General features: G+C 38.8%; 3 protein-coding genes across 5 annotated transcripts; 1 reads left to right on the forward strand and 2 right to left on the reverse strand.

Moving 5' to 3' along the window:
- Nucleotides 1-2,220: 2,220 nt before the first annotated feature.
- Nucleotides 2,221-4,017, reverse strand: LOC121745498 (protein SOSEKI 5-like). Of its 2 annotated transcripts, XM_042139434.1 has the most exons (4): nt 3,573-4,017; nt 3,434-3,503; nt 2,619-3,363; nt 2,221-2,450 (listed from the first exon to the last, which is right to left on the reverse strand). In XM_042139434.1, the coding sequence occupies exons 1-3, from the start codon at nt 3,784-3,786 to the stop codon at nt 2,637-2,639; spliced, it is 1,011 nt and encodes a 336-aa protein (XP_041995368.1). In that variant the 5' UTR covers nt 3,787-4,017; the 3' UTR covers nt 2,221-2,450; nt 2,619-2,636. The 2 variants fall into 2 exon arrangements, with proteins under 2 accessions (XP_041995368.1, XP_041995367.1); XM_042139433.1 differs by lacking the exon at nt 2,221-2,450 and having other exon boundaries at nt 2,501-3,363; nt 3,573-4,016.
- Nucleotides 4,018-14,248: 10,231 nt separating this feature from the next.
- LOC121745460 (transcription factor MYB59-like) lies at nt 14,249-15,568 on the forward strand. Of its 2 annotated transcripts, none has more exons than XM_042139378.1 (3): nt 14,249-14,442; nt 14,551-14,680; nt 14,852-15,568. In XM_042139378.1, exons 1-3 carry the CDS (start codon nt 14,325-14,327, stop codon nt 15,363-15,365), a joined length of 762 nt encoding a protein of 253 aa, XP_041995312.1. In that variant the 5' UTR covers nt 14,249-14,324; the 3' UTR covers nt 15,366-15,568. The 2 variants fall into 2 exon arrangements, with proteins under 2 accessions (XP_041995312.1, XP_041995311.1); XM_042139377.1 differs by having other exon boundaries at nt 14,280-14,410.
- An 832-nt stretch (nt 15,569-16,400) lies between these two features.
- LOC121743095 (40S ribosomal protein S15a) lies at nt 16,401-18,085 on the reverse strand. The gene is made up of 4 exons (XM_042136284.1): nt 17,992-18,085; nt 17,157-17,305; nt 16,913-17,073; nt 16,401-16,697 (listed from the first exon to the last, which is right to left on the reverse strand). Exons 2-4 carry the CDS (start codon nt 17,287-17,289, stop codon nt 16,599-16,601), a joined length of 393 nt encoding a protein of 130 aa, XP_041992218.1. The 5' UTR covers nt 17,290-17,305; nt 17,992-18,085; the 3' UTR covers nt 16,401-16,598.
- Between the last annotated feature and the right edge of the window lie 8,444 nt (nt 18,086-26,529).

Raw genomic sequence — 26,529 nt, forward strand, 5'->3', positions numbered from 1 at the left:
AAGATGGTGTTCGACGAAATGCCTGAAAGAGAAGTAAATTGACGAATGAAGGGTTTCTTGAGGTTCCAACGGTGCATCCAAGTGGAAACGGTTACAAAATGCGGTTGCAGCATAGGCCGTCGTCAAGAAATGCCGGAGAGGAATGTGATTGCTTGGATGATAATAATCGCAAGGCACGTCAAAAAAGAAATCGGGAGGACGCTGGAGGCGAACGCGATATCCCAGGGAATGGTTATTTCGGGAGGTAGGCCGAAGGTTGGGCTGTTGAATTTGATGCTCAGAAGCTGTTTGATGAAAGGCCTTTCAGATTGGTCCGACGAAGTTTTTGTGCGCGATTTAAAATTGATCAAGGGAATCTGAGCAAGCATGTGAATCAGAGAAGTATACTTCAGAATCAATCTGCTGCATGATGCAAAGTCTGAAGACGAGTTACTCAAGGAGCAGCTCGGTCTGTTGGAGATCTCAATGAGAGATGCGAAGATGAGTAAGAGCAACGTCGATGACGTCGTGCTCGTTAGTGGTCCAAGCAGCGATCCTAAGCGATGAAGGTGGCATAATCTTGGCAGAAATTCAGATATCACTCATGAGAGATGTGTTATATCTCTGGGGATCAGCAACTCCAATTCTGAATCGGGGAAGATTCAAATTAGGTGGAGGTTTTATCGTCCGGTGGAGGCGATCGTCCGGTGGAGGCGTTGTGGCTGATCAAGGAAGTGATAAAGGAGGATCTGGGGATGATTCTCGGAGTCAGGATGCTGACAAGAATAGTCAAGATTGGCGCTACTCGGACATGAGATCGACAAAGAACAAGATGATCGAAAGAAGTGTTGTATCATCTCAAAAGGTGGAGGATTGTTAAGAGTATTTTGAGCTGATACAAACACTCCAATGAATCAATGAGTTCAACGGAGGCACTTAGAGGTTGGCAATAGAAGGATCAATTACAACGAGCAAGAAGCCGTTGCATGGAGCAGTTGGAGATCAGTTACACCAACTGATCTTACTCTATCTTACACTCCCTATAAATATTGCCGTAATCCAAAGAGCTCATTGAGAAGAAACGAGAGAAAGAAATCAGCTGAGGGATCATAACAACAATCTATGGCTAGAGTGAGAGATACACACTATCTTTGTGAGGAACTAGCTTGTATAGTCTTCGGTGTGATATGAGTTCATATGCGAAGAGGGAGTAGCTTGTTCTTGAGTGTGTGATCTTGTTGTATGATTGTAGTTCTTGATCGTGATTGAAGTAAATCGATTCGTTATTCTCCCGTGGACGTAGGCTTACGCCGAACCACGTATATCCTCGTGTTCTTGTTGTTCCATTTCGTTTTTGCTCCGATCTCGATTTCCAACAAATATTATTTGCGGGTTTGGTAGTAGTGTTTTGTACGGTTCTTTTGGGTGTTTTTATATTGTGATAAATACACCGACTGATAAATTCTGTTAGGAATCTGGTATTTAAGAGGGACAGTGTCCTCGCCAGTCTTTCCAAAGAATTTATTTGGAGAAGTAATTTTATCGAGTAGACCCCATTGGGTTAACTTTGAAATTACTGAATCGGTTCATTTCACTATTTGAGAGAAAATTACCCGGTTTTCTCAACACATTTCATCAACATTTACCATATGATGCTACTTAGTCAAATAAACACGACACATGAATTAATAAAGTTTTACTACATGGTATACTTTTGTTTTGTTTTGTTTTGTTTGTGTTCCTCGTGTTGACAACCATCTAGACTAATTTTTCGTTCTAACAGTCAGCGGATTAAGCAGTAAGAGATTAGCTAAATGATTTGATTCATTCACATTATTCATGAACGATGTACTTAACCATCACTCCAATAATGTTCATTAAAAAATTTAAATACAACACTTTAACGAAGCACTATACAACAAATTTATGAATGGTCTCCTAGATAAAAGTAAACCTAAATAATGAATTATTCTAATATACAAAATTAAAAAGAATGATTTAAACAGTGAACTGGTAGAGTAATTATCAATTAGTTTTATGATGAAAATTTCACTGTATTTGGTTGACAAGTATACAACAAAAATTTATGAGCTTTGATAGGGTAGATAACTCATCTAGGAATAGAATTTTAAGAACAAAAATGACTATGACTAATTGTAGTGTTGTCGGTTTTAATAGATATATAATTATGAGATGTAATCTAGAATTGAGTTGTGAGATTATTTTAGTTGGAGTAGAGAATGAATATGACTAATTATCACTCCTAATACATGAATACAATGAGTTAAATTCAGTCTCATGAACTACAAAACTAAGCACAATACATATTTAATCTTAGATACAATTTTACAAATGAAATTAAGTACAAGTTTTTTCTTCTTGGAGTCCACTTTTCCATTGTCAAATAACTTGCGTTTTAGAGGAAAAAGCTGATTGAATCCTTTTTCACAAAAGCAGAATATTACTCCTATCTGGGAATGCAATCAAAAAACAAAATTGGAAAAAAAGCATGTGATACAAGTCAGAACCTGAATAACCACAGCTGTTATTTCTATGCCCCAATCATACATTATATCCCCCAGTACACTAAAACATCCATACAAAAACCTGCGATTAAACAAACAAACAAAAAAACTAACCTGCCCACTGTAGAAAAACTAAAACTCCCCGACCCGACCCGCATTGTACGAACTGCACCGTTTGAGACTCGGCAGCGGTTCCTCCTTCTTCGTCTCCACAATGCTCCCGCTGAAGTAGTCCTTCTCCTCCAGTTTCGGCCTCCCTCCGCCGCTGCGCGGTACTCTCATTCTGTACTGCGATATCACCTGCCCTGCCCCACAGTCCTTGAACGACAGCGACCCGCAGGTGATCAATTGCATCAGAACAGACGATTTAGTCGTCGCCGCCCTCTGAATCTGCTGCCCTTTCGAATTCGACGTCGTTTCCGGCTGTGCCACTATCGACCGCCCGTCCGCCTTCAGCAGCGTCTCCAGCGTCTCGGGGCTCGAATCGGACGGCGGCGGCGGCGAGATCTCGATCTCGTCGCGTGTCTCTTTCTTCTTCTTCTCCTCCTCCGCTATTTCAGGCGGAGGCCGGCGCCGCCTCCGCCGCACGTCGTCTGTCTGAGTGGACGCGTCGGCGGCTGATCGGAATGAGGGCTCCGCCTTGTACACGCTGTACTCGTACTCGATCGAGCTGCAAGATTGGTTCCGGCGGCGCCTGTGGCCGGCATCCGGTTGATTCTCCGGCGGCGGAGGAAGAGGACTCTCGGGGAACGAATTTTCGAGAAGCTCAGAGCCTTTGAGGACGTATTCGTCGCCGCGAGCAGGGTAGATGAAATCGTTCTCCGATAGATCGTGCCACACAAATCCGTTTTTGTAGCTCCTGAATTCAAAATTCCAAAATCAAAACTACGAATTCCAAAATTAGGGCACAAATTTAGAGTGTAATTTACCGTTTGCACGACCACGAGTAGATCGCTGCCATACCCTTCCCGCGAAGAACATTCAATCGGCCGATCACATCTGAATAAACATAATAAAGAAATCCATTTAAAATCCACAATAATGATGAAACTAAGAAGAAGGTAGTACCTCGGAGAAAGAGGGCGTGGGCGGAGGAGGAGAGGGGGACCTCGATGAAATGGGGGTGCTCGAGCTGGCCGTTTCTGGAGAGGTAATAAACGACGGGGACTGATCGGCGATCGGATTTGAGGGGTTCGGAGCAGACCTTGGTCCGGTCGGGGCTGATGTGATGGCGGCATGATTTGGGGAGTTGAAGCTCTGACATTCTACCTGAAACCGCCATTTTATCGGGTCAGTGGGAGAGAGAAGGAGATGGAATATATAGGGCAGGACAGGGCAGAGGAGTGGAAGGAGTCAATTGAAGTCCATGTTGTGTATTCCAATTGGAGAGAGAGAGAGAGAGAGAGAGAAAGAGAGGTGTGAATGGTGAGACAAGGGGAAGGAGAGGAGAGGAGAGGAGAGGAGGGGAAAATTCAAAAACGGATGCGGGAGACAAAAGCTAGCTAACAAACTTGTACTCGTCTCTCTATTATTTATCTTTTCTACTTTCAGTTTTGTATTTTAAATGCTTGATCCAACCTGCCCTCATATTTCATGTGGCATGGTCAAATCTACAGGGTTAAGTTAGAGCATCCACATTGAGACTGGACTTCACCTAGTGCTCACATAATCTTCACACTGTCACATCATTCGTACTAAAATTCTCATGCCACATCAGCTTGCCACATCAACTGGACATCAAATAGCCTTCACATAGCCTTCCCACTACCTATCCACATCACTAATAACAATTATATAATTTAATTTACAATCGTATCAACATACGAAATTTAATTTACGAGACAAATACGGGAAATTCGAATAATACTATTAAAATTTAAAAAATACATTAATTTTAAAAAAAAGGTACAAGTGGTGCGAATGAAAATGACGTTCAAAGCGCGTATATATAGTGTTTTCGAAAAAAAAAATTAAAATTAAAATCTGACGCCGGTCTGACGCAGATCCGGGGCCTACAATGGCGCCGTGAGGATCGGCGTTAGAACCGGCGTCATCACACGAATCGGCATGGCCACGCCGAAGTTGACGCCGATTTCGCCGATGCCGGTCGCAATGGTTTGGCGTCAGAACCGGCGTCGGCGAAAAATCGGCGTCGCGGTTTTGACGCCGCTATTGCTGATGCTCTTAAGAATACGTGTCACAGCTTATTTAGTATTACCGGTTTTTTCATACTGTAAAAAATATAGAGAAATAAATTATTAAAGCTCGTGCATCGGAAAAATTCTGTATTTTGAATTTAACTAGTTAAATACTCCGTACTCGGTACTCCCTCTATCTTTAAGTGAGATTAGTAAGAGAAATTTCGGAAAAAGGGATTAATTTCACTAACCATTCAGAATTTGACCTTCAATTCGCTGACCTTTCAGAATATGGGATCGAGGCATGCGAATTTTTCAGAATACGGTATTTTTATTTTTTTATCTATTTTCTCTTCTTTTTCCTATTATTTCCCTTTAAACATTTATCATATGACCAAACTATCCAACTCAAATTTGGGAAAAACAATCGAAATTTCTGCCTCCTCCACTCCAAATGCATCTCTTTCCCTACTCCACACCCGCCTCAACTCTATTAGAAAGAGATATGCAGATTGTGGAGTGGAGTCCTGGACTAATTAATTAATTTCTTTCTTGAAGAATCAAGACAAAACAAAATGCCTAATCCCATTTCCCTCATTCATTAATCTTGCACCAATCACATGTTCGCCACCACTACTTTAAATTCCACATCTCCGTCTTCTTCTCTCATTTTTAGATTTCCATTTTCAAAATTTCCACATTTCCCAGTCCAAGGAGGAGCTTCACAATACCTACAAATTTCTATAATGGGAGCAAAATCATGTGCAAGTTTGAGTCTTGATGAAGTATCTTTGTCTTACTGGTGTAGCTGGTTCCTTATTCTCGTGGGGTTTTCGATTTCAGAAAAATATTAGCTGCGTTTTGATTTTTCCTTCTTCATTCGGTTGTGCTTCGTTAAAAAATTATAATCTTGATTGTTCTTGCTGTGTGTCTGAATTTTTTTGAAGCATTTTCAGTAGATTGGCTTTTACATGTTGGATAGTACAAACCTGATTGTAGTCTCTGGTGTATATCCGAATAGTTTTAGATAGTTTGATTTCTTATCCATTTTCAACTGTATTTTTCAAATATTGTACTCAAATGTGATGATCGAAGTTTTCTTGATGAGTAGATTTTTGCGGCGGGTCCGAAGTGGAGGCGGTAGCAATTTCGATTGTTTCTTTAAAATTTAAGTCTGAATTTGAGTTGGATAGTTTGGTAATTTGATAAATGTTGGAAGGGAAATAATAAGAGAAAATGAGAAAAAAGATTAAAAAAATAAAAATCTTTTATTCTGAAAAATCCGCATGCCTCGATCTCATATTCTGAAGGGTCAGCGAATTGAATGTCAAATTCTGAAAGGTCAGCAAAATTAATCCCCTTTTCCGAAATTTCTCGATTAGTAAATGTTCCGTGAAAAAAAAAAAGAAAAGGAAAAAAGATAAATCACAAATTGTCGGTATTAACAAATCCTCTTTGTTATTAATAAATCTGTTTGCAAATGTGGAAAAGTCACGTCCTTTCAAAAAACATGTAAAATTTCAAATTACGTATCAAATATTCTTATCAACACAAATATTTCAAATATTTATTAACAACAATAGAGATGGAGATATGATTTTATAATAATTTACCTGAAAAAGTGATTAGGTTGAGAGATTCGTTTTGTATGTGTGAAGACAATGATACTCCCCGCGGACTAATTACATACTATGAGTAATATTTTTCAAACACAATTGAATAATAATAGCAACAAATTTAAAATATAACCTCAAAAGTCAAACCCGTGCAATTATTACTGCTTAAATAGATTTTATAGGAGTGGGAAATTATAGTGGATAAACAAATCCTACTAATAATGCTTCTAGATAGCGTTTTGAGACAAAAATAAGTGTGGGATAATATGAATTTCGTTTCCTCAAAAAAGAAAAAGAAAAAGTGAACTTTATTAATTAATTTGAGTATCATTATGATTCGCTCTCGATTGTATCGATTCATTGAAAAACCTTTTAACCCATCAGTATATATAGAATTTTTACTATCGCATGAAATAAGCTAATTTAATACTACCGTTTCGATCTTGGGTTGTGATAAAAATGATTAGTATTAATTATGTCTATTAAATTAAACTCATTATTTGTAAAAATATTCAAATTAAAGCAGCATTTGGTTTCGGCATAAAATTCCGAATCAGTCTAAGAGTTGACTCCTACGTTCTCAGTAGTCTCACCTAACATTGACATTCGGAATGCAGCCCAATAATTACGGCTATATTATGTTTTTGTGTATAATAAATAAATGGAAAAAGAGTATGAAAACTAGGTCCAAGGCAAGTGGTGGGACCCACCATAATTCCTGCATTTGAGCGGGCTACTATGGGGCGCTCTATGCTCCGTCACATCATCATTCTATCCTCCTACCCTTCCACATGAAGTGTGACGCCCTAAAGTCCGCATTATAGTTTTCACTACTATTTTATTAATTAATTTTATGTTTTCAAATATGTCATGCAAAATAATAAAAAAAAGCACCACAATTTAAAGACAAATCCTACATTACTTAATTAAAAAAAAGTTACAAGAGTTAGAAATAAAAAAAACAAGTTCACTACAGATAAAAAAGACATACTCTACATCATTCCCAACTTGCGGCGCAGATCATCGATCTTCCACTTGAGGTATTCGGCTTCGCCCGGGTCCTCGCACTGCTTGAGGGCGTGGTGCGTGTCCAACAACGTCCTCAGGTTGGCGGACGCCACCAACTCCGCGTAGGCATGTCCCGCAGCCGAAGTCGGGGTTAGGGTCGTGGTCGAGATCGGGGCCGGGGCCTGTGAGGATGTCGCCTTTTCCTTGCCTTTGTTCTTGGCAGCCTTGCTGCCAATGGGAAGCCGGGAGGACATCGGTGTGCCGAAACTTTCATCCTCGTACATCGGCTGGTTGAGGTCCATCGGAGGTGATCCGCCGTCGCTGCTCGTATAATCATCGGCGGTGGTGTTCTTCGTCCTCTTCGCCTCAGCCGATAGGGGAAAAATCCCTCATTGGAGCTTCTGTTTGTCCTTCAAGAGGAGCCAGGAGTTGTAATGCTTGAAATCGCCGTACAATGAAATATACGACACAAGCGCTCTATCGTGCACATCAGTCAAACTCTCGCCGCTGCCATGCTCCTTCAAGCACTTCTCGTACTCCGACGAGAACAAATTGACCTGCTTCTTCACCTGATCTCAGTACTTGCGGAGCTGCTCCCTATGACGCTTGTAGGCGGCCGCAGGCTTGGCCTCGTTGTAGCGATCATCGATGCGCTCCCAGTACGCGATTTGCTTTTGGTTGTTGGCAAACACCGGGTCCTCTGAAATATCAATCCAACACTTCGTCAAGACAATGGGTTCATCCGGGTTGTAGTTCGTCCTCCATAGGGCGAATTATTCATTCTTTTCCGGAAGCGGCAACTTCTGGGCTCTTTGCCTGTTCCGCTTCATCTTAGTGGCGGAGCCCGAGGCGGCGGTGGCGGAGCCAGAGGCGCGGCCGCGGGGTGGGAGACGACTCCATGTCTTACAGCTCGTACGAATCTGTGCTGAAATCAGGATCGTACATGGTGTTGGAGTCGAAGGGTTGGTATTCATCAGGGTCTATACCCGGCCACCGTGCACCACCACCGAACATCGGACTATTCGAACTTGGGAAATCACCGGAATTCATTTTGTAATAAGTGAAATAAAGAGAATGAGAAGAAAGAGTGTATGGAAGAGTGTATATATATAAATTTTGAAGAATTAAAAAAAATGTAAAACGCGTTACACCGTCCGTGTCGCCCGCAGTGGGGCGGACGATACCGCGGACGATGCATCGGGCATCGTTCGCATGGTTATAGTGGCGGACGATAGTCCCCGATGCATCGGGCTGACTATCGTATGCCCCACTGTAGATGCTCTTAGACATAAACCGATTAGTGTCCAAATAATTGTGTACTGATGACGTTCTCACACAAGATTAGACAAATTTCAGTATTAGTAAAAATTAGTACAACTCATTTGTGTTGAGACGATTCTTTCGACTTGGAAGATTAAAGAATATATATTGGGCTGGTTGAGATATAGGAATGCATGATAATTTCTATCATGCTTAATTTTCTTGATTAATATCATAAAAAGGACTCGTATACTTAGAAAAAAGTTACTCCATCCGCCCCTCATTAATTGACACCAATTAATTTGACCAGTATTTTAAAAAATATAATGGAAAAAAGTTAGTAGAATGCAAATTCTATTTTATATAATAAAACGTGAGTAGAATGAGTTAATAAAATATGAGTTTCATTACTTAAAAATAGTAAAAAATAAAAGTGTCAATAAATTAGAAATTGGTGCCAATAAATGGAGGTGGTGGGAGTAATAATAAAATTAAAAATACTCAACTATATATTCATCAATCAGGAAAATTGTCTTATGATTACAATTAAATAAATGTTGAAAATAGCGGTATGAAATGGTTGTTTGTCCTAATAATTGGTTTAGTTTATACTCCCTGGTATAGTCGTATTCATCATATAAATATTTTTGTAACTTTCAGCTATTTACATTTTAAATTAAATGCCGTTTTCGAATTTCTACTGAAATGATCTCATCAGCTATGCTCATATCATATAGTGTGTCTTTTTCATTGTGTCCGCCAAATAATGATTGTTTGTTTGATAACAAATAGTCCTTAATTAGTTAAAATATCAAACTTTAAAAAGAATATTCCCTGATTCATAAAAATGTGACAATTTCTATAAAATGTGTTAATCAAATTTGCGTAATTTTCATTTTTACTAATAAATCACAACCCGTTTCTTATAATTTATACAAAACATATGTCCTTTTTTACCAAAAAAATAGCTAGGCATAACCTTTATGACTCATCTATTTAGTATTTAGGCCCTCGATCTGGAATTGAAAAGTATATTCTTGAATAAATATAAATAAACGATGAAAGTTACTTTAATAAATTAAATAATTGAATTACACGTTTCCACATTATCAATAACAAAGGAAAATGAAAACCTAATATATAGCCTTTATAGTTAGGCCCAATGGGTATTTGTAGGCAAATATTTTTATTTCAAACTTTTGTAGCCCATAATTTTTAGTCAACTTTAATAAAGTTAAAATGCAAATCTTGTTATTTTATTTTCGTTCGCTAGTATTTCATCCATAAAACATAAGGATATTGAACTTTCTATTCCTTTGAATTCGTGATTAAGTACATAATTTTGATTAACATAAGAAGATGTTGCACAATCAAGTAAAGGTCAATAGATATATATGAATCATGAATTTTAACAGAAATAGAAATGCCTTTGATAAATTAGTACTAGAGTCTAAAATATGATACAAAATCATATTTATAGGTATATAAGTATATTATATCTAGACATAAAAAAAAGACTGAATAATACTATTAAAATTATACTATCTGGAAATGCGATCCAGAAACTTTTACACGGGCTTTTTTTTAAGAATATGGACCCACTCGTTTGCTTCAAACTAAAAGCCCTTAAATACCAAAAAGGCCCATGATGTATTATTTTTCGAATTGTGGAGTACTTTCTACACATATGAATTATGATATGTAAATAAAAATCTTAATTATACTTACATCGAGTACCAAATATGCAATAGATGTATGGCGTTACCGCATGAAAGATTAATACTACGAGTATTTTTTTTACTAATAAGTGGTGATAAAAAATTCTTTGTATATATTATTAATTGATTAAGATAATAAATTATGCAAAATGTCCTAGCAATCACAATTTCAAAAAACTCTGGAAAAGTCCTTTATCACAGTATGGTGAAACTTATTTGGTAAAGTAGATTAATTTCGGAATAATTTGTGTTAAAAGAATGAAAAACCATAATTGCAAAAGAAAGATGTCATGCAGAAGAAGAAAAAGAGTTGAACAAAAGTTTATGACAAGAATCCGAAGGCAGGTGTGCCTCATGGTGATACACAAACAATCTTTTAAATTATCAATACTATATAATAATGTCTTCACTTTTTCTTGCTAATATTTGTTAGCCCTACCTTAGCACTATATTTTTGTCCACAAAGCATTCAAAACAAAACCATCACACACAAAGATAAACACATATATTTGACCCACATATGTCTCATCTTGGCATTATTTTAATCAAGTTAATGTGAGAATAAAAAATATTACTATTTCAAGTGGGAGTGGCGATGAAAGAGTGGCATCCACCTCATTTTTGTTCATCTTTTTGGTGACCCTTTAAATTCCACTTTCATCACAACCACAACCCCTAAAGCAAGGAGCCACCTTAATTAGTTTTATCTTCTCAATTAGGATGTGATAAATGCCTAAATATCATTGATTAGGACAAATTGTGATAAGTAGTACTACTCCACTTAGTTCGCTTGAAATATAGTCGATGCAATTGTAAACCTAAAATTATGAACATATTAAACTATTAGTAGTATTATTTTTGTGTAAATATACATTTTTTTCTTTAATTTATAAGGAGAATAAAAACTCACAAATGTTGTTGTTTTCACTAGGATTACAAGATGTGTTCGAGTATTCTTACATTAGTGGCAAGCTTCTATATACTATTAATATTAGGATTATATAATCAATTGTGATTATTTTTCTTAATGCAAACGAGTTTATATAGTATTTTTTTTATCCTAATGTTGTCAAGTCATATAGTAGAAGGAAAACTAACAAGATGATGCAAAAGCCCACCAATTTTATTAGATTGATAGTGGTATCATTTTCAAACAATAATAGTATAGAATTACATTTCAGAGGCTGAAATTAAATTGGTGGCATCCCATATCAATTGTGAAGATAACATAACTTTATATCATTTGGTTTCAACGTCTCAATTGATGGCTGGGTTAAAGCCATATTAAATATATTTAAAGAATATTCTACAAGCTAATAATTGCAAAATGATATACACAAACAAGAATATTCCCTACAAAATAGCTTTTCATTTTTAACAAGAATATTCCCTACAAAATAGCTTTTCATTTTTATTTTGTTTAACCACATGTGTACCGAATCCGTCTTTTGACGGAATCCGACTAATCATGCTCAACCGGACTTGCGGATTAAGGCCGAAAGTCTCCCAGCTGGTGGCGAGGTTTGAACCCGTGACCTCAAGGTCACCACAGCTCCGCACTGCCAACTGCAACGCGACCTGTTGCTAACTTTTCATTTTTTAATTTGTCATATTATCGTTAATGGGTAGAGGTGAATTATTTATTTTCCTTTTGGGGTTGTGATTTTTTTTCTTTCTATATTCTTTTCATGTATATACAATAATACATCTGTCTTTGAGGATGAATTCGCAATCCATGACAAAGAATATCTGCATTAAATGTTTTACAAAATTTATCACACTTCCATCTAAAAAATGATTTAGATTTTAATTTGACAATATCAATCCATTCTGCATTTTCTGCTTGAGTATTACGTGAAAGAAGAAATTATAAAATCATTTCGTAAAATAAAGTATATTCTTGGTTGACAAACCTACCAAGGCGAATTTTTTTTTCCCAATAAAGGAAAATTCCAGGAAGTGTCTATCTTTATAAAATAGTAATACATGAATAAAGAAAAATTAACAGCATTCCACCAAGCATTAACCTAATGTGGAAAATATTAGGACTAAAAATCCAAGTTGAATTTGGAGATATTATTATACTTTGATGAATTGTATCAAAAAACCATATCTAACATATCTAATAAATTCCTCACACTTTGATCACAATAAACTCCTCACCCTAAAACCATAGCTAACATATCTAATAAACTCCTCACACTTTGATCACAAGAAACAGAAGTGATAGAATTTCCAATTCCCATATAAATTGGCATTGAAAAGAGATAAAATTGTTGCAACTACCTTTCGTGATTTATCAATCATAAATATGTACACAATAAAAGAATAATATATAATGTTTTATTGTTTTATTTCCGAAAGTTGTAAATAATTCCTTTCATATTATTTTTCCAGAATATTCAACTTCATCTCTAAGGAAATGAAAGCTTGGCCTTTCTTGGATTCTTCTTAGCTACTTAACCAATAATGTTTTTTTCGATTCCACCATCACAGTCACAAGCAGCATCACGACACTCTATATACATAATTGTAGTATGTAAAATTGAAAACAATAAAATACGGTAATAGATTTTTTTTTTTTCAAAATAGTCTCATAGTAATAACATTATCTTTACCTGTCATGAGCTGTGCTTACTAGTAACTTCTTTCAAAAATTACAATGTAATTGAGAAAAAAATGAAGGGCCATGAATATAACAACCACTTACAAAAATAAAAAAATAAAAAAAATAGAAAAGAAAACGCACTTTATAATGGGCTTGCATCATATAGCCACATTCTCCTATCAATCACAAAATTTTATTACAAACCACATTTATATATGGTGCCTAATCCATTCTTCCATCACATTCAAATCTCTCATTAATTCACTCAATTCAAACCCACTACCAAATAATATAATATAATACACACTACACTATTATTATCTCTTTTAGAGCATCCGCAGCGGTGGCGAAAGACGCCACCGCCGTCCGCGCCGTTGGCAAGGCGCAGGACCGCCGCCGCTGCAGCCGCGCCGCTGGCACGGCGCTGCTCGATGTATCGAGCACGTCCGTGCCAGCGGACGCACACGTGGCGCGCTCCCATTCGTCAACGGCATAGCCGTTGTGTTTAAACTTTTTTTTATTTTTTATTTTTAAAAATCGGTATTTAATTATAAATAATGCTAAAAAATAAAAAAAAAATATTTTCCAAATCCCAAAAATATGGCCGTTTTTTTCCCATTTTTTCTGAATTTTTTTGATTTTTTTTTATTTTTTTTTCCCCAAAATCATCTATAAATACACACATTCATCATCCATTTATCACATCAAATCATCTCTCATTCATCTCTCATTCATAATTCTCATACAAACTATCGCCGACTCGGCTGTGGTACGTGAATAATATCGCCGACATCATGTTCACGTGTATTATATTACACAACATGATTATAGCCGACGAAGGGCCGAGGGCGGCTAGCTTCTACGACGAGGACGAAGCCGGAAGCTCAACAGCGAGGTCTCCCCTACGCCGAGGCGAGCATACGACGGTTGGCCAGAGGATCGAGACAAGACACACAATGCGCGATACTCGAATCCACAATCAACTACAAGAAGACCTAATCAACCACATGTGGGCGAAATTCGGCAACGAGTAGTGTCATTTTTAATTTTTAGGATTTTAATTATGTAATTTTTAATTTTTAGGATTTTAATTATGTAATTTTTAATTTTTAGGATTTTAATTATGCAATGTTTAATTTTATTTGTCATTTGTAATATTTATTGTGGGTTTTAAATGAATTTTAATATTATGGAAATGTTTTTGTGTAATTGAATTTTATATTAATTGTGCTCGTCCTTGCGGAAGAGCACAGTTGTGGGTGTTGTGCTCTTGCCAGAGAGCAGGCATGAATAGTACCGCCCGGGTCCACAACCGTGCCGCTGGCAAGAGCACGGTTGTGGATGCTCTTACCACATAAAATTCCTAGTATATATACATTTCCCCACTCACCCTTCACAGCATCTCAACCCATACACAGAGAAAAAATGAAAATGAAAATGAAAATGGAGAAAGAAGAAGTGAGAAAAGGGCCATGGACAGAAGAAGAAGATGTCCAGCTTGTATTCTACGTGAACTTGTTTGGAGATCGGAGATGGGATTTCGTTGCCAAAGTTTCAGGTTTGAAGGTTGGCGGGAGACACAATATATAGGTAGGCCTGTTTAGGGCAAACGGCCATCGTCTCTCCAAAAGAATGAAACCATGAAAAAAAATAACGAAAGAGTTTCGGAATTTTTTGTTGTTGTTGTTGTTGTTATAGGTTTGAAACGAACCGGCAAGAGCTGCCGGCTGCGGTGGGTTAACTACCTCCACCCCGGCCTCAAACGAGGCAAGATGACTCCCAACGAAGAGCGTCTCGTCGTCGAGCTTCAGTCCCAATGGGGAAATAGGTTCGTACTGCACAATAGCTTAATATTGTCCGTTTTAGGCAGAGACCGCACGGATTTGTTTTTTTTTTGTCATTCCCTAAAGACCCCTAACTAATTGGATGCTTCCAATTTCTCTCATTCTCTGAATTTGCAACCATGTGTTGCTTGATTCTTACTCGTTTACTTTATCAGATGGTCGAGAATTGCCCGAAAATTACCTGGGCGTACAGACAACGAGATCAAGAACTACTGGAGGACCCACATGAGGAAGAAGGCTCAAGAGAGGAAGAAGAACAAGAAAGGTTCTTCTTCTTCATCGTCTTCGACTTCTTCATCTTCCAACTCCTCCTCCTCCTCGTCCGCCCCCACCAGCCCTGGGCCGGGGGAGTCTCCCCTGGCAAAGGGGAAGGGTGCGGGGGCAGGGGGGGAGCGGAGTTTCTACGACACCGGTGGGATGAAACTACCAGAAACTGGTGTTTTGGAGGTGGAAGAAGGGAACAAGGTATACTCCATGGATGACCTATGGAAGGAATTCGAGTTTCCGGAGGAGAACCGCGGGCTCACCTCTCAAGCAGTGGCCTCTCCCATATGGGATTACTGCCCAACTGACTCTTTGTGGAGTATGAGTGAAGAAGAGAGGCAACATCAGCCTGTGGGGGATCATCACTTTCAATCTTTCCCATTTTACAATTATATGTTTGGCTGACTAGAAAACAAGTTTCAATTAGGCATGAAAAGAAGAGAGGGGAATTTGTTGATACAAGTAACTAGATGTCATACGGGAATGGGGGTTGTTTATTAGCTCTCCTTGTATATTTTGGTTTTACTCGGCATTTCTGTTTCAAGTCAATGTAATCAAATCATGAATCTAGTGTGTGAATGCTATGAACAAGTTTGTTTCATGCTCAATATTGGTGGATTTTTGCCTTTGTATTATTCCATTTTATTTATTTGGAACAGAGCATATCTACAGTGAGTGTTTTTTTTGTTAAAAAAAATTAGAGAATAAATGAAATTAGTTGTAATTAAATAGTATAATTATCGATGATATAATGATCCATTTGGAACTTTTGTAAAGAAATTCTAATCTAGCTAGGTTGAGGTGATCATGTTTTTGGTTAATAATGTAGAACACATAGTATAGATAAAAACAGCATTCATGAATTAAAGTATGAGCTTCACGAATACCATTAAAATCGGTAATAATGAATTAATGGGAATACTTTTATAATTTGAAGTGCTTCGTGGTTACTTTTGGAAAGTGGGTGGTATTCACCATAGCCTTTTCATTTCATAATAAAGATATTATAAGGGACCATTTACTAAACGCCAAAGTAGTGCTTATTTTTAAATTTCTTCCCCACACATAATGATGATCCACGTCGCTCCAACAATTATCGTTCAGATATATAAGAATAATATGAGTTGATAGAGCTTCCAATGTGGAAAGATAAACTTCTAAAATATGTGAAGAGATACATACATCATGTGATAACTACATATTCAAAAGAATGTAATGAAGAGATATACAAACCACTATAGATAACTATTTAATTTTAAAAAGTACGTAAGATTATGCAAGACATCAAATATGGCGGACGTGATTTAACAATATACCTAAATTCTCATTTGAAACGGGCAACACAAACCATCCAACAAGAATTCCCAATAAGCGAAAACACATTGCCTAAAAAATATAGTGAACTAACGAGAAACAACAATGTTCAAAACGCATTTCATATAGTTTTCAACAAAAATCAGAGATCTACTGCAATTTCAAAAAAAAGCACAATCCCATAACATCGGATAGTAATGATCAAAATTAAAATTAACAAAAAAACTGCTACATGAGAATTAATCCCCATGATGCAACTTGACCATTCAAACTATAATTGAGATGTAAAAGCAGTACACACAGTACTCATATCCAAAATCATGTTCAGTAAAAGAAACCGAGAACTTTGCCTCCAACGTTCTTTCTACGAGCTTCTTCATGATCCATGATTCCAGCAGATGTTGTCAGCACAATGTAGCCGAACTGCAGTAAGAATGGGAAATGATGTTAGCTATTTTCCTATTCAAAGTCCCAACTTAAAATCAAGAAAGTTACTCCTACGCCGATTTGCAATATATGTATTACTAGTATTCACCAAGTAATGACATACCTAAGAAAACCCTCTCACTTGGAAATTTTAGTCAGAAATGTGAATTACTCATGAATGAAACAAACAATGTTGCAATTCCAAATTGTACCTGTCTTGATGGGAGCAGCCTTGCAGTCCAGGGCTCAATTTCCTTGACACCGACATCAAAGCGGGGGCTAATAACACCACATTTGTTCAACCTACCGTTCAGTTCAACCACAATCTTTCCAGATCTGTGGTCATCAACATACTCAAACTCTCCGATATATCCTGTTGCACCAAGTTAAAAATTTGATTTTTTGTTTGCACCAAACAAAAGAACCTAGTGCATAAGAAGAGCCAAAGGGGCATACCATGTTTTTGCATGACAATAAGAAACTTGATAATGACTTTCGACGAAGGCCTGATCATGACCTGACGCTTTCCTCTCTTTTCAGCATTGTACATGCTTTTCAGAGCATCATTAAGCACACTAACTCTCACCATCTTGTTCTAGTGCACTCTGAATATAAACAAATAGCCATCAGAAAATGAAAAACAACCAACATTCCATAGGTTTCAAACATAAACATAAATGTGAAAAGAAATTCAATTAAGTTTACTTATCAATACAATCACAACCATTACATCAATTTGAATTAAGCACATAGCAGCCACGAATAGAAATATCAACCAAAACTATCCAAAAACTTCCATCAATAGTATCTCACAAATATTTATAAAATAATCAACAAATAAATTGAAACAATACATACAAAAACAGCACATTATCTGGAATCAAGTGGCAAACGGCGACATGTTGTCGTGCTGCATAACATACACTTCAATAACATTACAAATCATCCAACCATAAAACGTCGGCCTTTAGTAGGATTTATACTACATCACCACTCAAGGACACTACCAACTTAATACATTCATATTTAAATAAAACACAGACTACATCGCCCATGAATACTTGATCTTAACTGTTTCAACGTCTAGGAGTATTTACAAAGAATTGGCAGAGTCCTTCCAAATTTAGATCACGCTTTCACATACACACATAATCATAAAACGGAAGTATAAGATCCGTAGATGACTGCAAATCGACATGGAAAAACTCGAAGAATAGATCCGAGAAAAAGGAAACATGTAGGCAATTCATATAACAACGATGTATATGAAACAAAAAATTATCCGATTTACCTGAAAATATGACGAACTCCTACGCCGTCGAAGCTGCTGCCGGTAGAGCTAGGTATTCGGTTCAGCAGAGGAGGAGTGAAAAGATTAGGGTTTGGAGATTTATGTACTCTGCTTATTCAATAGATGGGCTTATAAGGATATGAGGCCTGCCACATTATTCGGTACAGTTTCAGCCCATAAAACTTCACATTGGGCCGATAATTAATTACACTTCACTTATTACAGTTTATTTGCCGATAATTAATACTCCATAATACTGTATTCAAGTAAATCGACATTCATCAAGAAATAGTATTTGATTAAAATATTAAATATTTTTTTAAAGGACACGTAATAAAATAAGATTAAAAATAAGCTCTCCATGTACGTTTATGACCTTGTAATTGTACTAATACAAAAAATATCATCGTAGCCAAGTTACACACCTAAATCAATTCAATACAAATCAACTGAATCAAAATGTGACCAACTAAATTCATTTACTCTGTGGATCCCATACAAATATATATTGAAATGATACCCTAATTAATTAGTAAAGTAGGAGGAAGAATTAAAAGATAATCAAAACAGTATTAATGAGGAACCTACATTATAATAATGTTTAATGGATTGTAATTGTGTGTCATAGTGATATAAGTTATAAATAAATTGACGTATATGAGTAATGAATTTAAAATATTTTTTATAAATAAAAATGAGAGAGTACTTTCACAACGAATTAATGCAATAAACAATATTTCCTCCGTTCTGCGGTACTGGATGCATTTTTTCCTGCACGCGATTCAATAAAATTTGTGTTAAGTGAGTTGGTTAAAGAAAGAATAAAGTAGGAAATGAAAAAGATAAAGAGATGAAGAGATGATACAATAAGAAAGAGTAAAATAAATTGAAAGAAATGTAGGAGTATTGCCTTTTACTAAAAATGAAAATGATTTCACTATTATAGAACGTACCAAGATAGAAAAATGACTTCACTACTATGAAACGGAAGATTTATAGCACGCACACAGGTTCTAACACAGGTTTTGGTCTTGATGATAAGTACAAATACCCAAAGAAACAGTGTCCGAACATTAAAAAAATTAAACAAAATTGTTGATTGGGTCAATTTTATGACTGGCGTATTTATGGGATATTAATTATTAGTATTATGCTTTTGTAACTAGCTACATTGTAACTCTTAATTTTCAGTAGGAGCATGCTCATACTCAATTTGAATCAAGTGAAAAATGGGATAAAATTAAAAGAGCTTCGTAATTAGTCTTAATTAAGGGCTATGTGTATAAACCAAGTTCTTAATTACTTAGAATAATATAAATCGATAAAAATGTAGTAGGGGTACTATTATAACCTTATAAGTATAACCCAAAATGAAATTGAGCATTTTGCAAAATTTGCCCAACTTTTTGTCTCACCAAACCATTCATTCATATTTCATACCCCCAATCTCAATCCAATCTTTTGTCGGGACGAACAAATCATGATCGAGTCTCATCACCTTTCATCGGATTCTTCATCTTTTAGTATATTCAATTTTGTTCTTTGTCAATCCTAATCATTTTTTTAATGGGACCACACTATTTCATTTTCGAATAGTAGTTGCATACATTGGACAGTAACTAAATAAATTCATCTCGCAAGATATTTTTCAATCAATAAAATAACAGTTCGAGTCACCTATAATTCATTAGTATTGAGAAATTTAATCTTACAAAATGAGACACCACTCTTATTCTCCATTATTCATATTTTTATTTTTACCAGGCTTATGTTTTGGGCTTTAATCTTGAATCGAATTTCAGTTCAAAGATGATCCTTTTCTAGCTCAATTAGAAAATTTGTTCAGGCAAACTTGTTGCCTTAGTGGTATGACTAATATATTTATATTTTATTTAGGAAAATAATATACTCTATTAAACTTGAATGCGCTTATGGTTACTCGAAGTTTGCATTGAATAGAGTTTAAAGCTGATTTAATGATAAATAAGTATAATATTTAATTAATTTATTTCAAGTGATTTAATGTTTGTTTGTATCTACTGTAATACTGTATGTGATATTTTTTCATTATATTTAATAATTTATAAAAAATTAATCATATTTTGGAATCCAATTATCACGCATTAATAAATGGTGGTGCTTATTAAATTGTAATGTATTTAAATATTACTCCCTCCGTCTAACTGGAGATGAATCTCTGTTCCTTTTTAGTTTGTCTCAATCAAAATGATTAATTTCTAAAAATAAAAACACATTTATCTTTATTTTATTTTATTTCTATTATTCACTTTATTTTCTCCGGTTAACACACAAAATAAAATTATATAAAATCTAATGTCACCCAATAAAAGAGTTATCTTACTTGGGATGGAGGGAATATATTTATTATTTTATCAGAGCTTACAATAATTAATTCATGGATCGTTCAATATTCTTTAAGTTAAAAAGTAATACCTCGTTCAAGTAGAAAAATAAATAATTGATTTCATATAAGATACATAATACATCAACATGTATGACATGAGCATACAATTGGTGAATAGACATCCAAACTTCAACATTAACTTACAATTCGATTTTTTAGGTATATTTATTGGCTTTGTTAATATTATTTGAAAGGTTTAGTTTCGTAATATTAGAAGCTCTTATAGTGTAGGTTGTACCGTTTCCACTTTGCGAAGTAGCATGATGATTGGGCGAATTTTTGATAGTAATAAATGCGGGTAAAAAAAATATAGATCACGACACAAGGAATTACGTGGTTCGATTTACTGAGGTAAATCTACGTCCACGGGAAGAAATGAGGGCAAGATTGTATTGCTTGATCTGGTTTACAGCTTACAAATACAGACTTGCTATATGATATTTGATGTATAGAGAGCTTTTCTTCCTCCCCAGTCTATCTGATCTAAGTTCTATTTATACATTGAACTAAGATCGTGGCTTGCATCACCACTAACTAGGTCGTGGATGTCGTGGAGGTCATGAGATCCTGCATGGGTCCACTATCTCTTTGTTTGGTCCGCTATCCTGCATGAGATCCTGCATGAGTTGACACCACTAAATAGATCGTGTAGTGGAGGTTCTGCATGAGTCCACTATCTCCCAGTTCGGTCGAATACTGAGACCGAACTGCTGAACTATTGCCGAGCAGCTTTTGCCGATCTGAGAGTAGAGCTTGATTGGTCGGCTTTTACCGAGCTGTAGGCTGGGGCCGAACTCTTTGGTAATGCCGAACTGATACTCTTCCTTGGGCTTTGGGCTGATGGGCCGTCACTGCTATTGGGCTTGTTTAGTACGTACCCCATCACTACCCCCCCGAAAAGCGAAGTGAATCACTTCGGCGAAGCGAGTCACTTCGGCATTCTGGATAAAGGTACGGGGGAGGCTGACGTCAGGGGACGTGCCTTGCGCGTGACTGCATTAAATGCGACAGTAAAATCCGGCCGTTGAATCCTGAAAAGGTGGGATTCGAAACGGTGCGATGATTTTGAAATCTTCTCCGAATCTGATAAATACGTCCTTTCTTCATCATTTGAACACTTTTGCTATTGCTTCTTCTGCATTCTCTTTCTTTTGCGTAAAAATTTCCTTCCGCTTTCAAAAATTTCTTCAGAATTTCTTCAGACTTTCAAAGAGTAAGAACCATGTCTTCTTCTTCTTCTTCTGAGTCAGGTAGCGGTAGGAAAGGGGGTAAGGGGTCTTCTAGCCGGAAAGAATCCGGGGAGAAGACCGTAGAGTATTTTCACAGCATCTTGAGTAAGGATACTGTGATATCCCTACACGAAAAATATTTTTTTCCTGGGGGGAAGGTTGCGATTCCCGACGACCTTCATAGGGCTGACTCGCCGCCGGAGGGTTACGCCACCGTTTATGAAGCCGGCTTGGAATGCGGGCTTCGTTTCCCTCTTCCCCCTGCCTTTGTAGAGCTGCTTGATTTTTTTCAACTCCCTTTAGGTCAGGTGACTCCGAACTCTTGGAGGCACTTATCGGCCTTTGCTACCGAACTGCGTAGGCTAGATAAGGATCTGTCTCTGAGGGCAATCCTTAATTTTTTCCAGTTTAAGAGAAAAGGATCTTGGTTTTACTTGATCCCTTTACAGCCTTTTAGGGCCTTCTGCAAAACCAAGTGGCCAAAGTGGCAACATCGCTTTTTTTTTATAATAGGACAGCGGCTCCGGGCTTTCCCTGGAGAGGGCCGAAATCCGTGATTCCTCATCCTCGGTTAGAACCGTTGGACGAGCTCGAGGGCGAGCTCAATAAGATTCCTATGATTAGGAAGCAGTACCTGGAGTCTGAGCTCGTCAAGGGCGACTTCCTGTTCGACTCCTCGTCTTCGGACGAAGAGACTGAGGGTGAGGACTTCTTTTTTGTGCCTTACTGCTTTTGTGGCGAAAACTAACCTTGCTTTCTTGCTTTTTGGCAGTGAACTTGCTAAATAAGATTAGCCGCAAATCCTCCGAGCTTAAGGAGCCGGAGAAACAGAAGGCTACCAGCTCGGCGCCTGATGCCGAGAAGAATCCGAAGAGGCAGAAGACCTCTTCTTCGGATCCAAAAAAGCCGGAGTCCACTTCGGCAAAGGGGAAGGGGAAGACCCCGAAGCCCCCAAGAGCGCCGGAGAGAGACATCGTCTTGGCGCCCCCTTCGGAGCATGTCTGTGAGCCTTTTGCATGGCCAACGGACTTTGCCGAGGTAACTTCTCTTCTTGATTCTTTGGCTTTGCTTCTTTCCTATGTTTTTTTGGTGGCCCCTCTGTTGACTCTTTCCTTTTTCCATTTTCAGAGGAATAGCATGCTCAGCAAGCTCGTCGCAGTCGAACTCTCTAAAGCGTCCAGCGACTACGCTGAGATGCAGAGGAAGTTGGCGGCTGCTCGTCACCAGGCCGAACAGGCTAAGGCAGACTTTGAGAAGGCCAGAGCTGCTAGGATCTCGGCCCAGGATGAAGCCCAGTTTGCCAAAAACCAGCTCATCATCCAGCGAGAGCAGACGAAACGGAGGGATGCTGCCGCCGTGGTTGCCCAAGGGGAGGTTCTCCGTGCTTTCGCGGAGAAACTCTTTCTGAGCAATCAATTTTCGGCCTTTGTCGGTGATCTGCTGAAACTGATGACCGATAATGCCGAGCAGGGGCCCGAAGTCGTCCTGCCGCTGTACGGCCGAGAGATAGCAGCTCGTCTCCAGAGTCTGCCGCTCCTTGAGGAGCTTGCTTCGTCCTCGGTCCTGCTTTCTGCTGACCGAGTTCGTAGTTGCCGAGCTGACCGGGACGAGAATATGGAGGCTATCTTTGTCTCCTTAGGGCCAGTTTCACCCGCTCCAATTTTCCACGGAGAGGGTGAGACCGAGCAGCTTGATCAGCAGACCGGAGACGGGCAGGCCGAGCAAGAGGTGCTGCTGATCGGTGATGGGGGCACCGAGCAGGATGGGGGGAGCAGGGAGGCCGAGGCTGAAGCTGAGGCAGACAAGGAGAAGGAAGCTGAACCTCACCGAGGAGCTGGAGACGAAGCTGGCGGAGTATGATTTCGTCTCCCTTCTCTTAGTTTAGTTTCTTCCTTCTTGTAAAATGGCCTTGAAGCCCTCCTTGTGTAAAATTTTTTTTTTCTTCTTATGAATGAAAAAATTCTTCTTTCTACACTTGTGTCTTCGTATAGCTTTTCGTACTCTCTTTTACTCCTGTTGTGGTTTACTACCTGCTCAGTAAAATGAAATGCCGAACTGACATAGCTGCTTTGTATTCTTAACTCTTAAGGAGCTGGAGGTACTTCACTGGAAGCGGTTGTACTCTTCCGCTTTAGACGAAGCTGAGAAAAAAGCCATAGCTGACCAGATGAAGAATGACGAACTCTTGGCTTGTTTAGTGAAGCTGGAGGCCGACAATAAGGACTTAGAGTCCGAAAAGAAAGATCTGGAGGCCGAGCTGAATACTGCCGTCGCTGAGAGGACTGCGTATGAGGATTTCATCTGCAGGCACGGGGGAATGACCATCTCTGAAGTTCAGGAACGAGTTGACGAACTGTGGGAGGAATATCATGTACTCCGGAGGAACAATGCGCTGGAGAGCTCGGCTTTCCAACAAGTCGTGAAATCATTGCGGCGCTGGGCTTCTCGGTACGACATCATTCTTTCCCGGCGTCCCTCAATCGAGAGATTCCTTAGGCATTTCCCGCCAACAGATGGTCGCACTCCAGCTCAAACCTCTGATTCACTTGCTCAAAACCCTACTCCAAGTCAGCAACGAACTCAGGAACAACCGGAGACGTCAAGACGAGGACGGACTGAAGTTCGCAGAGGAGCGGTGACTATGAGTGAGCAAGATCGGCAAATGATTCGTGAAGAGACTCTTCGCCGCCGAGGTGCTAGAGCTTCCCGGGCTCAGGGAAGAGGCGGTAGGTCGATTAGAGCATCTCGTCGACCTGCTTATTCTTCAGCTGCCCGGAATGGCCGAACTCGGCTTCACGAGGATTTTGTGAATAGATGGCTCAACTTTAGCAACCATGGACAGTAGAATAGTCCTTTGTAATGGCGTAACGCCTTCTCGTAGGGCAGCAGAATTATATGCCGAACAAGATTTAATAAATGAAATTTTCATTTCGCTTCTATCACTGCGTATTTACAGCTCAGCGAAAAAATTTCATCGTGCTCGTCCTCGGTCTTATGAAGTAAACTTCTTTGACCGGACTCGTCCTCGGTCTTATGAAGTAAGCTTCTTTGACCGGACTCGTCTTTGGTCTTATGAAGTAAACTTCTTTGACCGGACTTGGTCCTCGGTCTTATGAAATAAACTTCTTTGACCGGACTCGTCTTTGGTCTTATGAAGTAAACTTCTTTGACCGGACTTGGTCCTCGGTCTTATGAAATAAACTTCTTTGACCGGACTCGTCTTTGGTCTTATGAAGTAAACTTCTTTGACCGGACTCGTCTTTGGTCTTATGAAGTAAATTTCTTTGACCGGACTAAGCTTGTGTCCTAATTTGGCGAGTTTTATCGCTCGGATCGGACTTTCCCTTGTCCTAATTTGGGGATCGGACTTTCCCTTGTCCTAATTCGGCGAGTTTTATCGCGTGGATCGGACTTTCCCTTTGTTGCAGTTCGTTTCAGACGAACTGCTTGTTTCTTAAGCTGAATTGTGGTCTTGTATCCTCCTTAGAAGCTTGGACTCACAATCGTTGGCTTATATATGTTCTAAAAAGGGGATCAGCCTTCGAAGAACAAGATACCTCAGTAACATTTGTAAGAGACGACACGCACATAGACAGACAAAACGCACATAGACAAATAAAAAAGACGAAAAACAAGTAAAAAACAAAGAAAGCACATACCCCTAGGACCGAACTAGACACAAGACTGACTGACCGGACTGTCTCTTACAAATGGAACTTCTTGAGGTTGGAAATGTGCCATGTTCGGGGTACTTGTTCTCCTGACATGTGGGTCAATTTGTAAGACCCTTTGCCGAGGACTTCTGACACCCGATATGGACCTTCCCATGTGGGTTCGAGTTTGCCCAGCTTTTCTGCTCGGCTTACTTCGTTGTTTCTCAAGACGAGATCTCCCACTTGAAATTGCAGCTTTTTCACCCTTTGGTTATAATACTGGGCTACTTGCTCCTTGTACTTGGCTGCTTTTATGCAGGCCAATTCTCTTCTTTCTTCGGCCAGATCTAGTTCGGCTCTCAGTCCGTCATCATTCATTTCTGAGGAGAAATTTAGAGTTCGGGGACTGGGTACGCCGATCTCAACCGGAATCACGGCTTCAGTGCCGTACACCAGAACGCTTTGGTTTTTCGAACATATCGGAATGCAGTTCGAAAATTTCCGCTCTCGACTTGTTCAATGGTACGAACTGAGCGGGCGGCTTCTCAGGATTGAGACGTGGCCCCAATCGGTCTTGCACCGGAGTCCTTTGAATCCTTTCAAAAGGAGTTCGGCGAGGATGTCCCTGATCGCCAAAAGGAGTTCGGCGAGGATGTCCCTGATCGCTATGATCGGGCTTCCTCCTGTCTCCTCGGGATGAGCTGTCTAAAGACCGTTTGCGACGGTCTGCCTCATCGGCACGGGAGAACTGGTCCGCAATGTCCCACATCTCTTGAGCTGTTTGCGGACTGCATTCCACGAGCTTTCTGTAGAGAGCTCCGGGCAGGATTCCATTTTGGAATGCCGAAATGACAAGTAGATCATTGAGATCATCTACTTGTAGGCATTCCTTGTGGAATCTCGTCATAAAGTCGCTGATCTTTTCGTCGCGACCTTGACGTATAGAAAGCAGCTGAGCCGAAGTGATTCGGGCTTCCGCTTTCTGAAAGAACCTCCTGTGGAAAGCATCCATTAGATCTCGGTAAGATCTAATGCTGCCTTGGGGGAGGCTATCGAACCACCTTCTTGCGTTCCCGATAAGCAGCTCAGGAAACAGCTTGCACATATGGACCTCATTGAGACCCTGGTTCGCCATGTTATACTGATAGCGTCCCAGGAAGTCATGAGGATTCACTAACCCGTCATAAGTCATCGACGGAGTTCGGTAGTTCTGTGGCAAGGGAGTTCGGGT

Source organism: Salvia splendens, chromosome 8 (assembly GCF_004379255.2).
Source record: "Salvia splendens isolate huo1 chromosome 8, SspV2, whole genome shotgun sequence".
Lineage (NCBI taxonomy): Eukaryota > Viridiplantae > Streptophyta > Magnoliopsida > Lamiales > Lamiaceae > Salvia > Salvia splendens.

Excerpts from the sequence above, each read along its gene's own strand:
- LOC121745498 (XM_042139434.1), bottom strand. The coding sequence starts at position 3,786 with ATGGCGGTTTCAGGTAGAATGTCAGAGCTTCAACTCCCCAAATCATGC. Across the intron at positions 3,504-3,572 it reads CCACGCCCTCTTTCTCCGAG|ATGTGATCGGCCGATTGAAT; the intron begins GTACTACCTTCT and ends ATGTTTATTCAG. Across the intron at positions 3,364-3,433 it reads TACTCGTGGTCGTGCAAACG|GAGCTACAAAAACGGATTTG; the intron begins GTAAATTACACT and ends TTTTGAATTCAG.
- LOC121745460 (XM_042139377.1), top strand. The coding sequence starts at position 14,284 with ATGAAAATGAAAATGGAGAAAGAAGAAGTGAGAAAAGGGCCATGGACA. Across the intron at positions 14,411-14,550 it reads TTTCGTTGCCAAAGTTTCAG|GTTTGAAACGAACCGGCAAG; the intron begins GTTTGAAGGTTG and ends TTGTTGTTATAG. Across the intron at positions 14,681-14,851 it reads CAGTCCCAATGGGGAAATAG|ATGGTCGAGAATTGCCCGAA; the intron begins GTTCGTACTGCA and ends TTACTTTATCAG.
- LOC121743095 (XM_042136284.1), bottom strand. The coding sequence starts at position 17,289 with ATGGTGAGAGTTAGTGTGCTTAATGATGCTCTGAAAAGCATGTACAAT. Across the intron at positions 17,074-17,156 it reads TATTGTCATGCAAAAACATG|GATATATCGGAGAGTTTGAG; the intron begins GTATGCCCCTTT and ends TTGGTGCAACAG. Across the intron at positions 16,698-16,912 it reads GGCTGCTCCCATCAAGACAG|TTCGGCTACATTGTGCTGAC; the intron begins GTACAATTTGGA and ends TTCTTACTGCAG.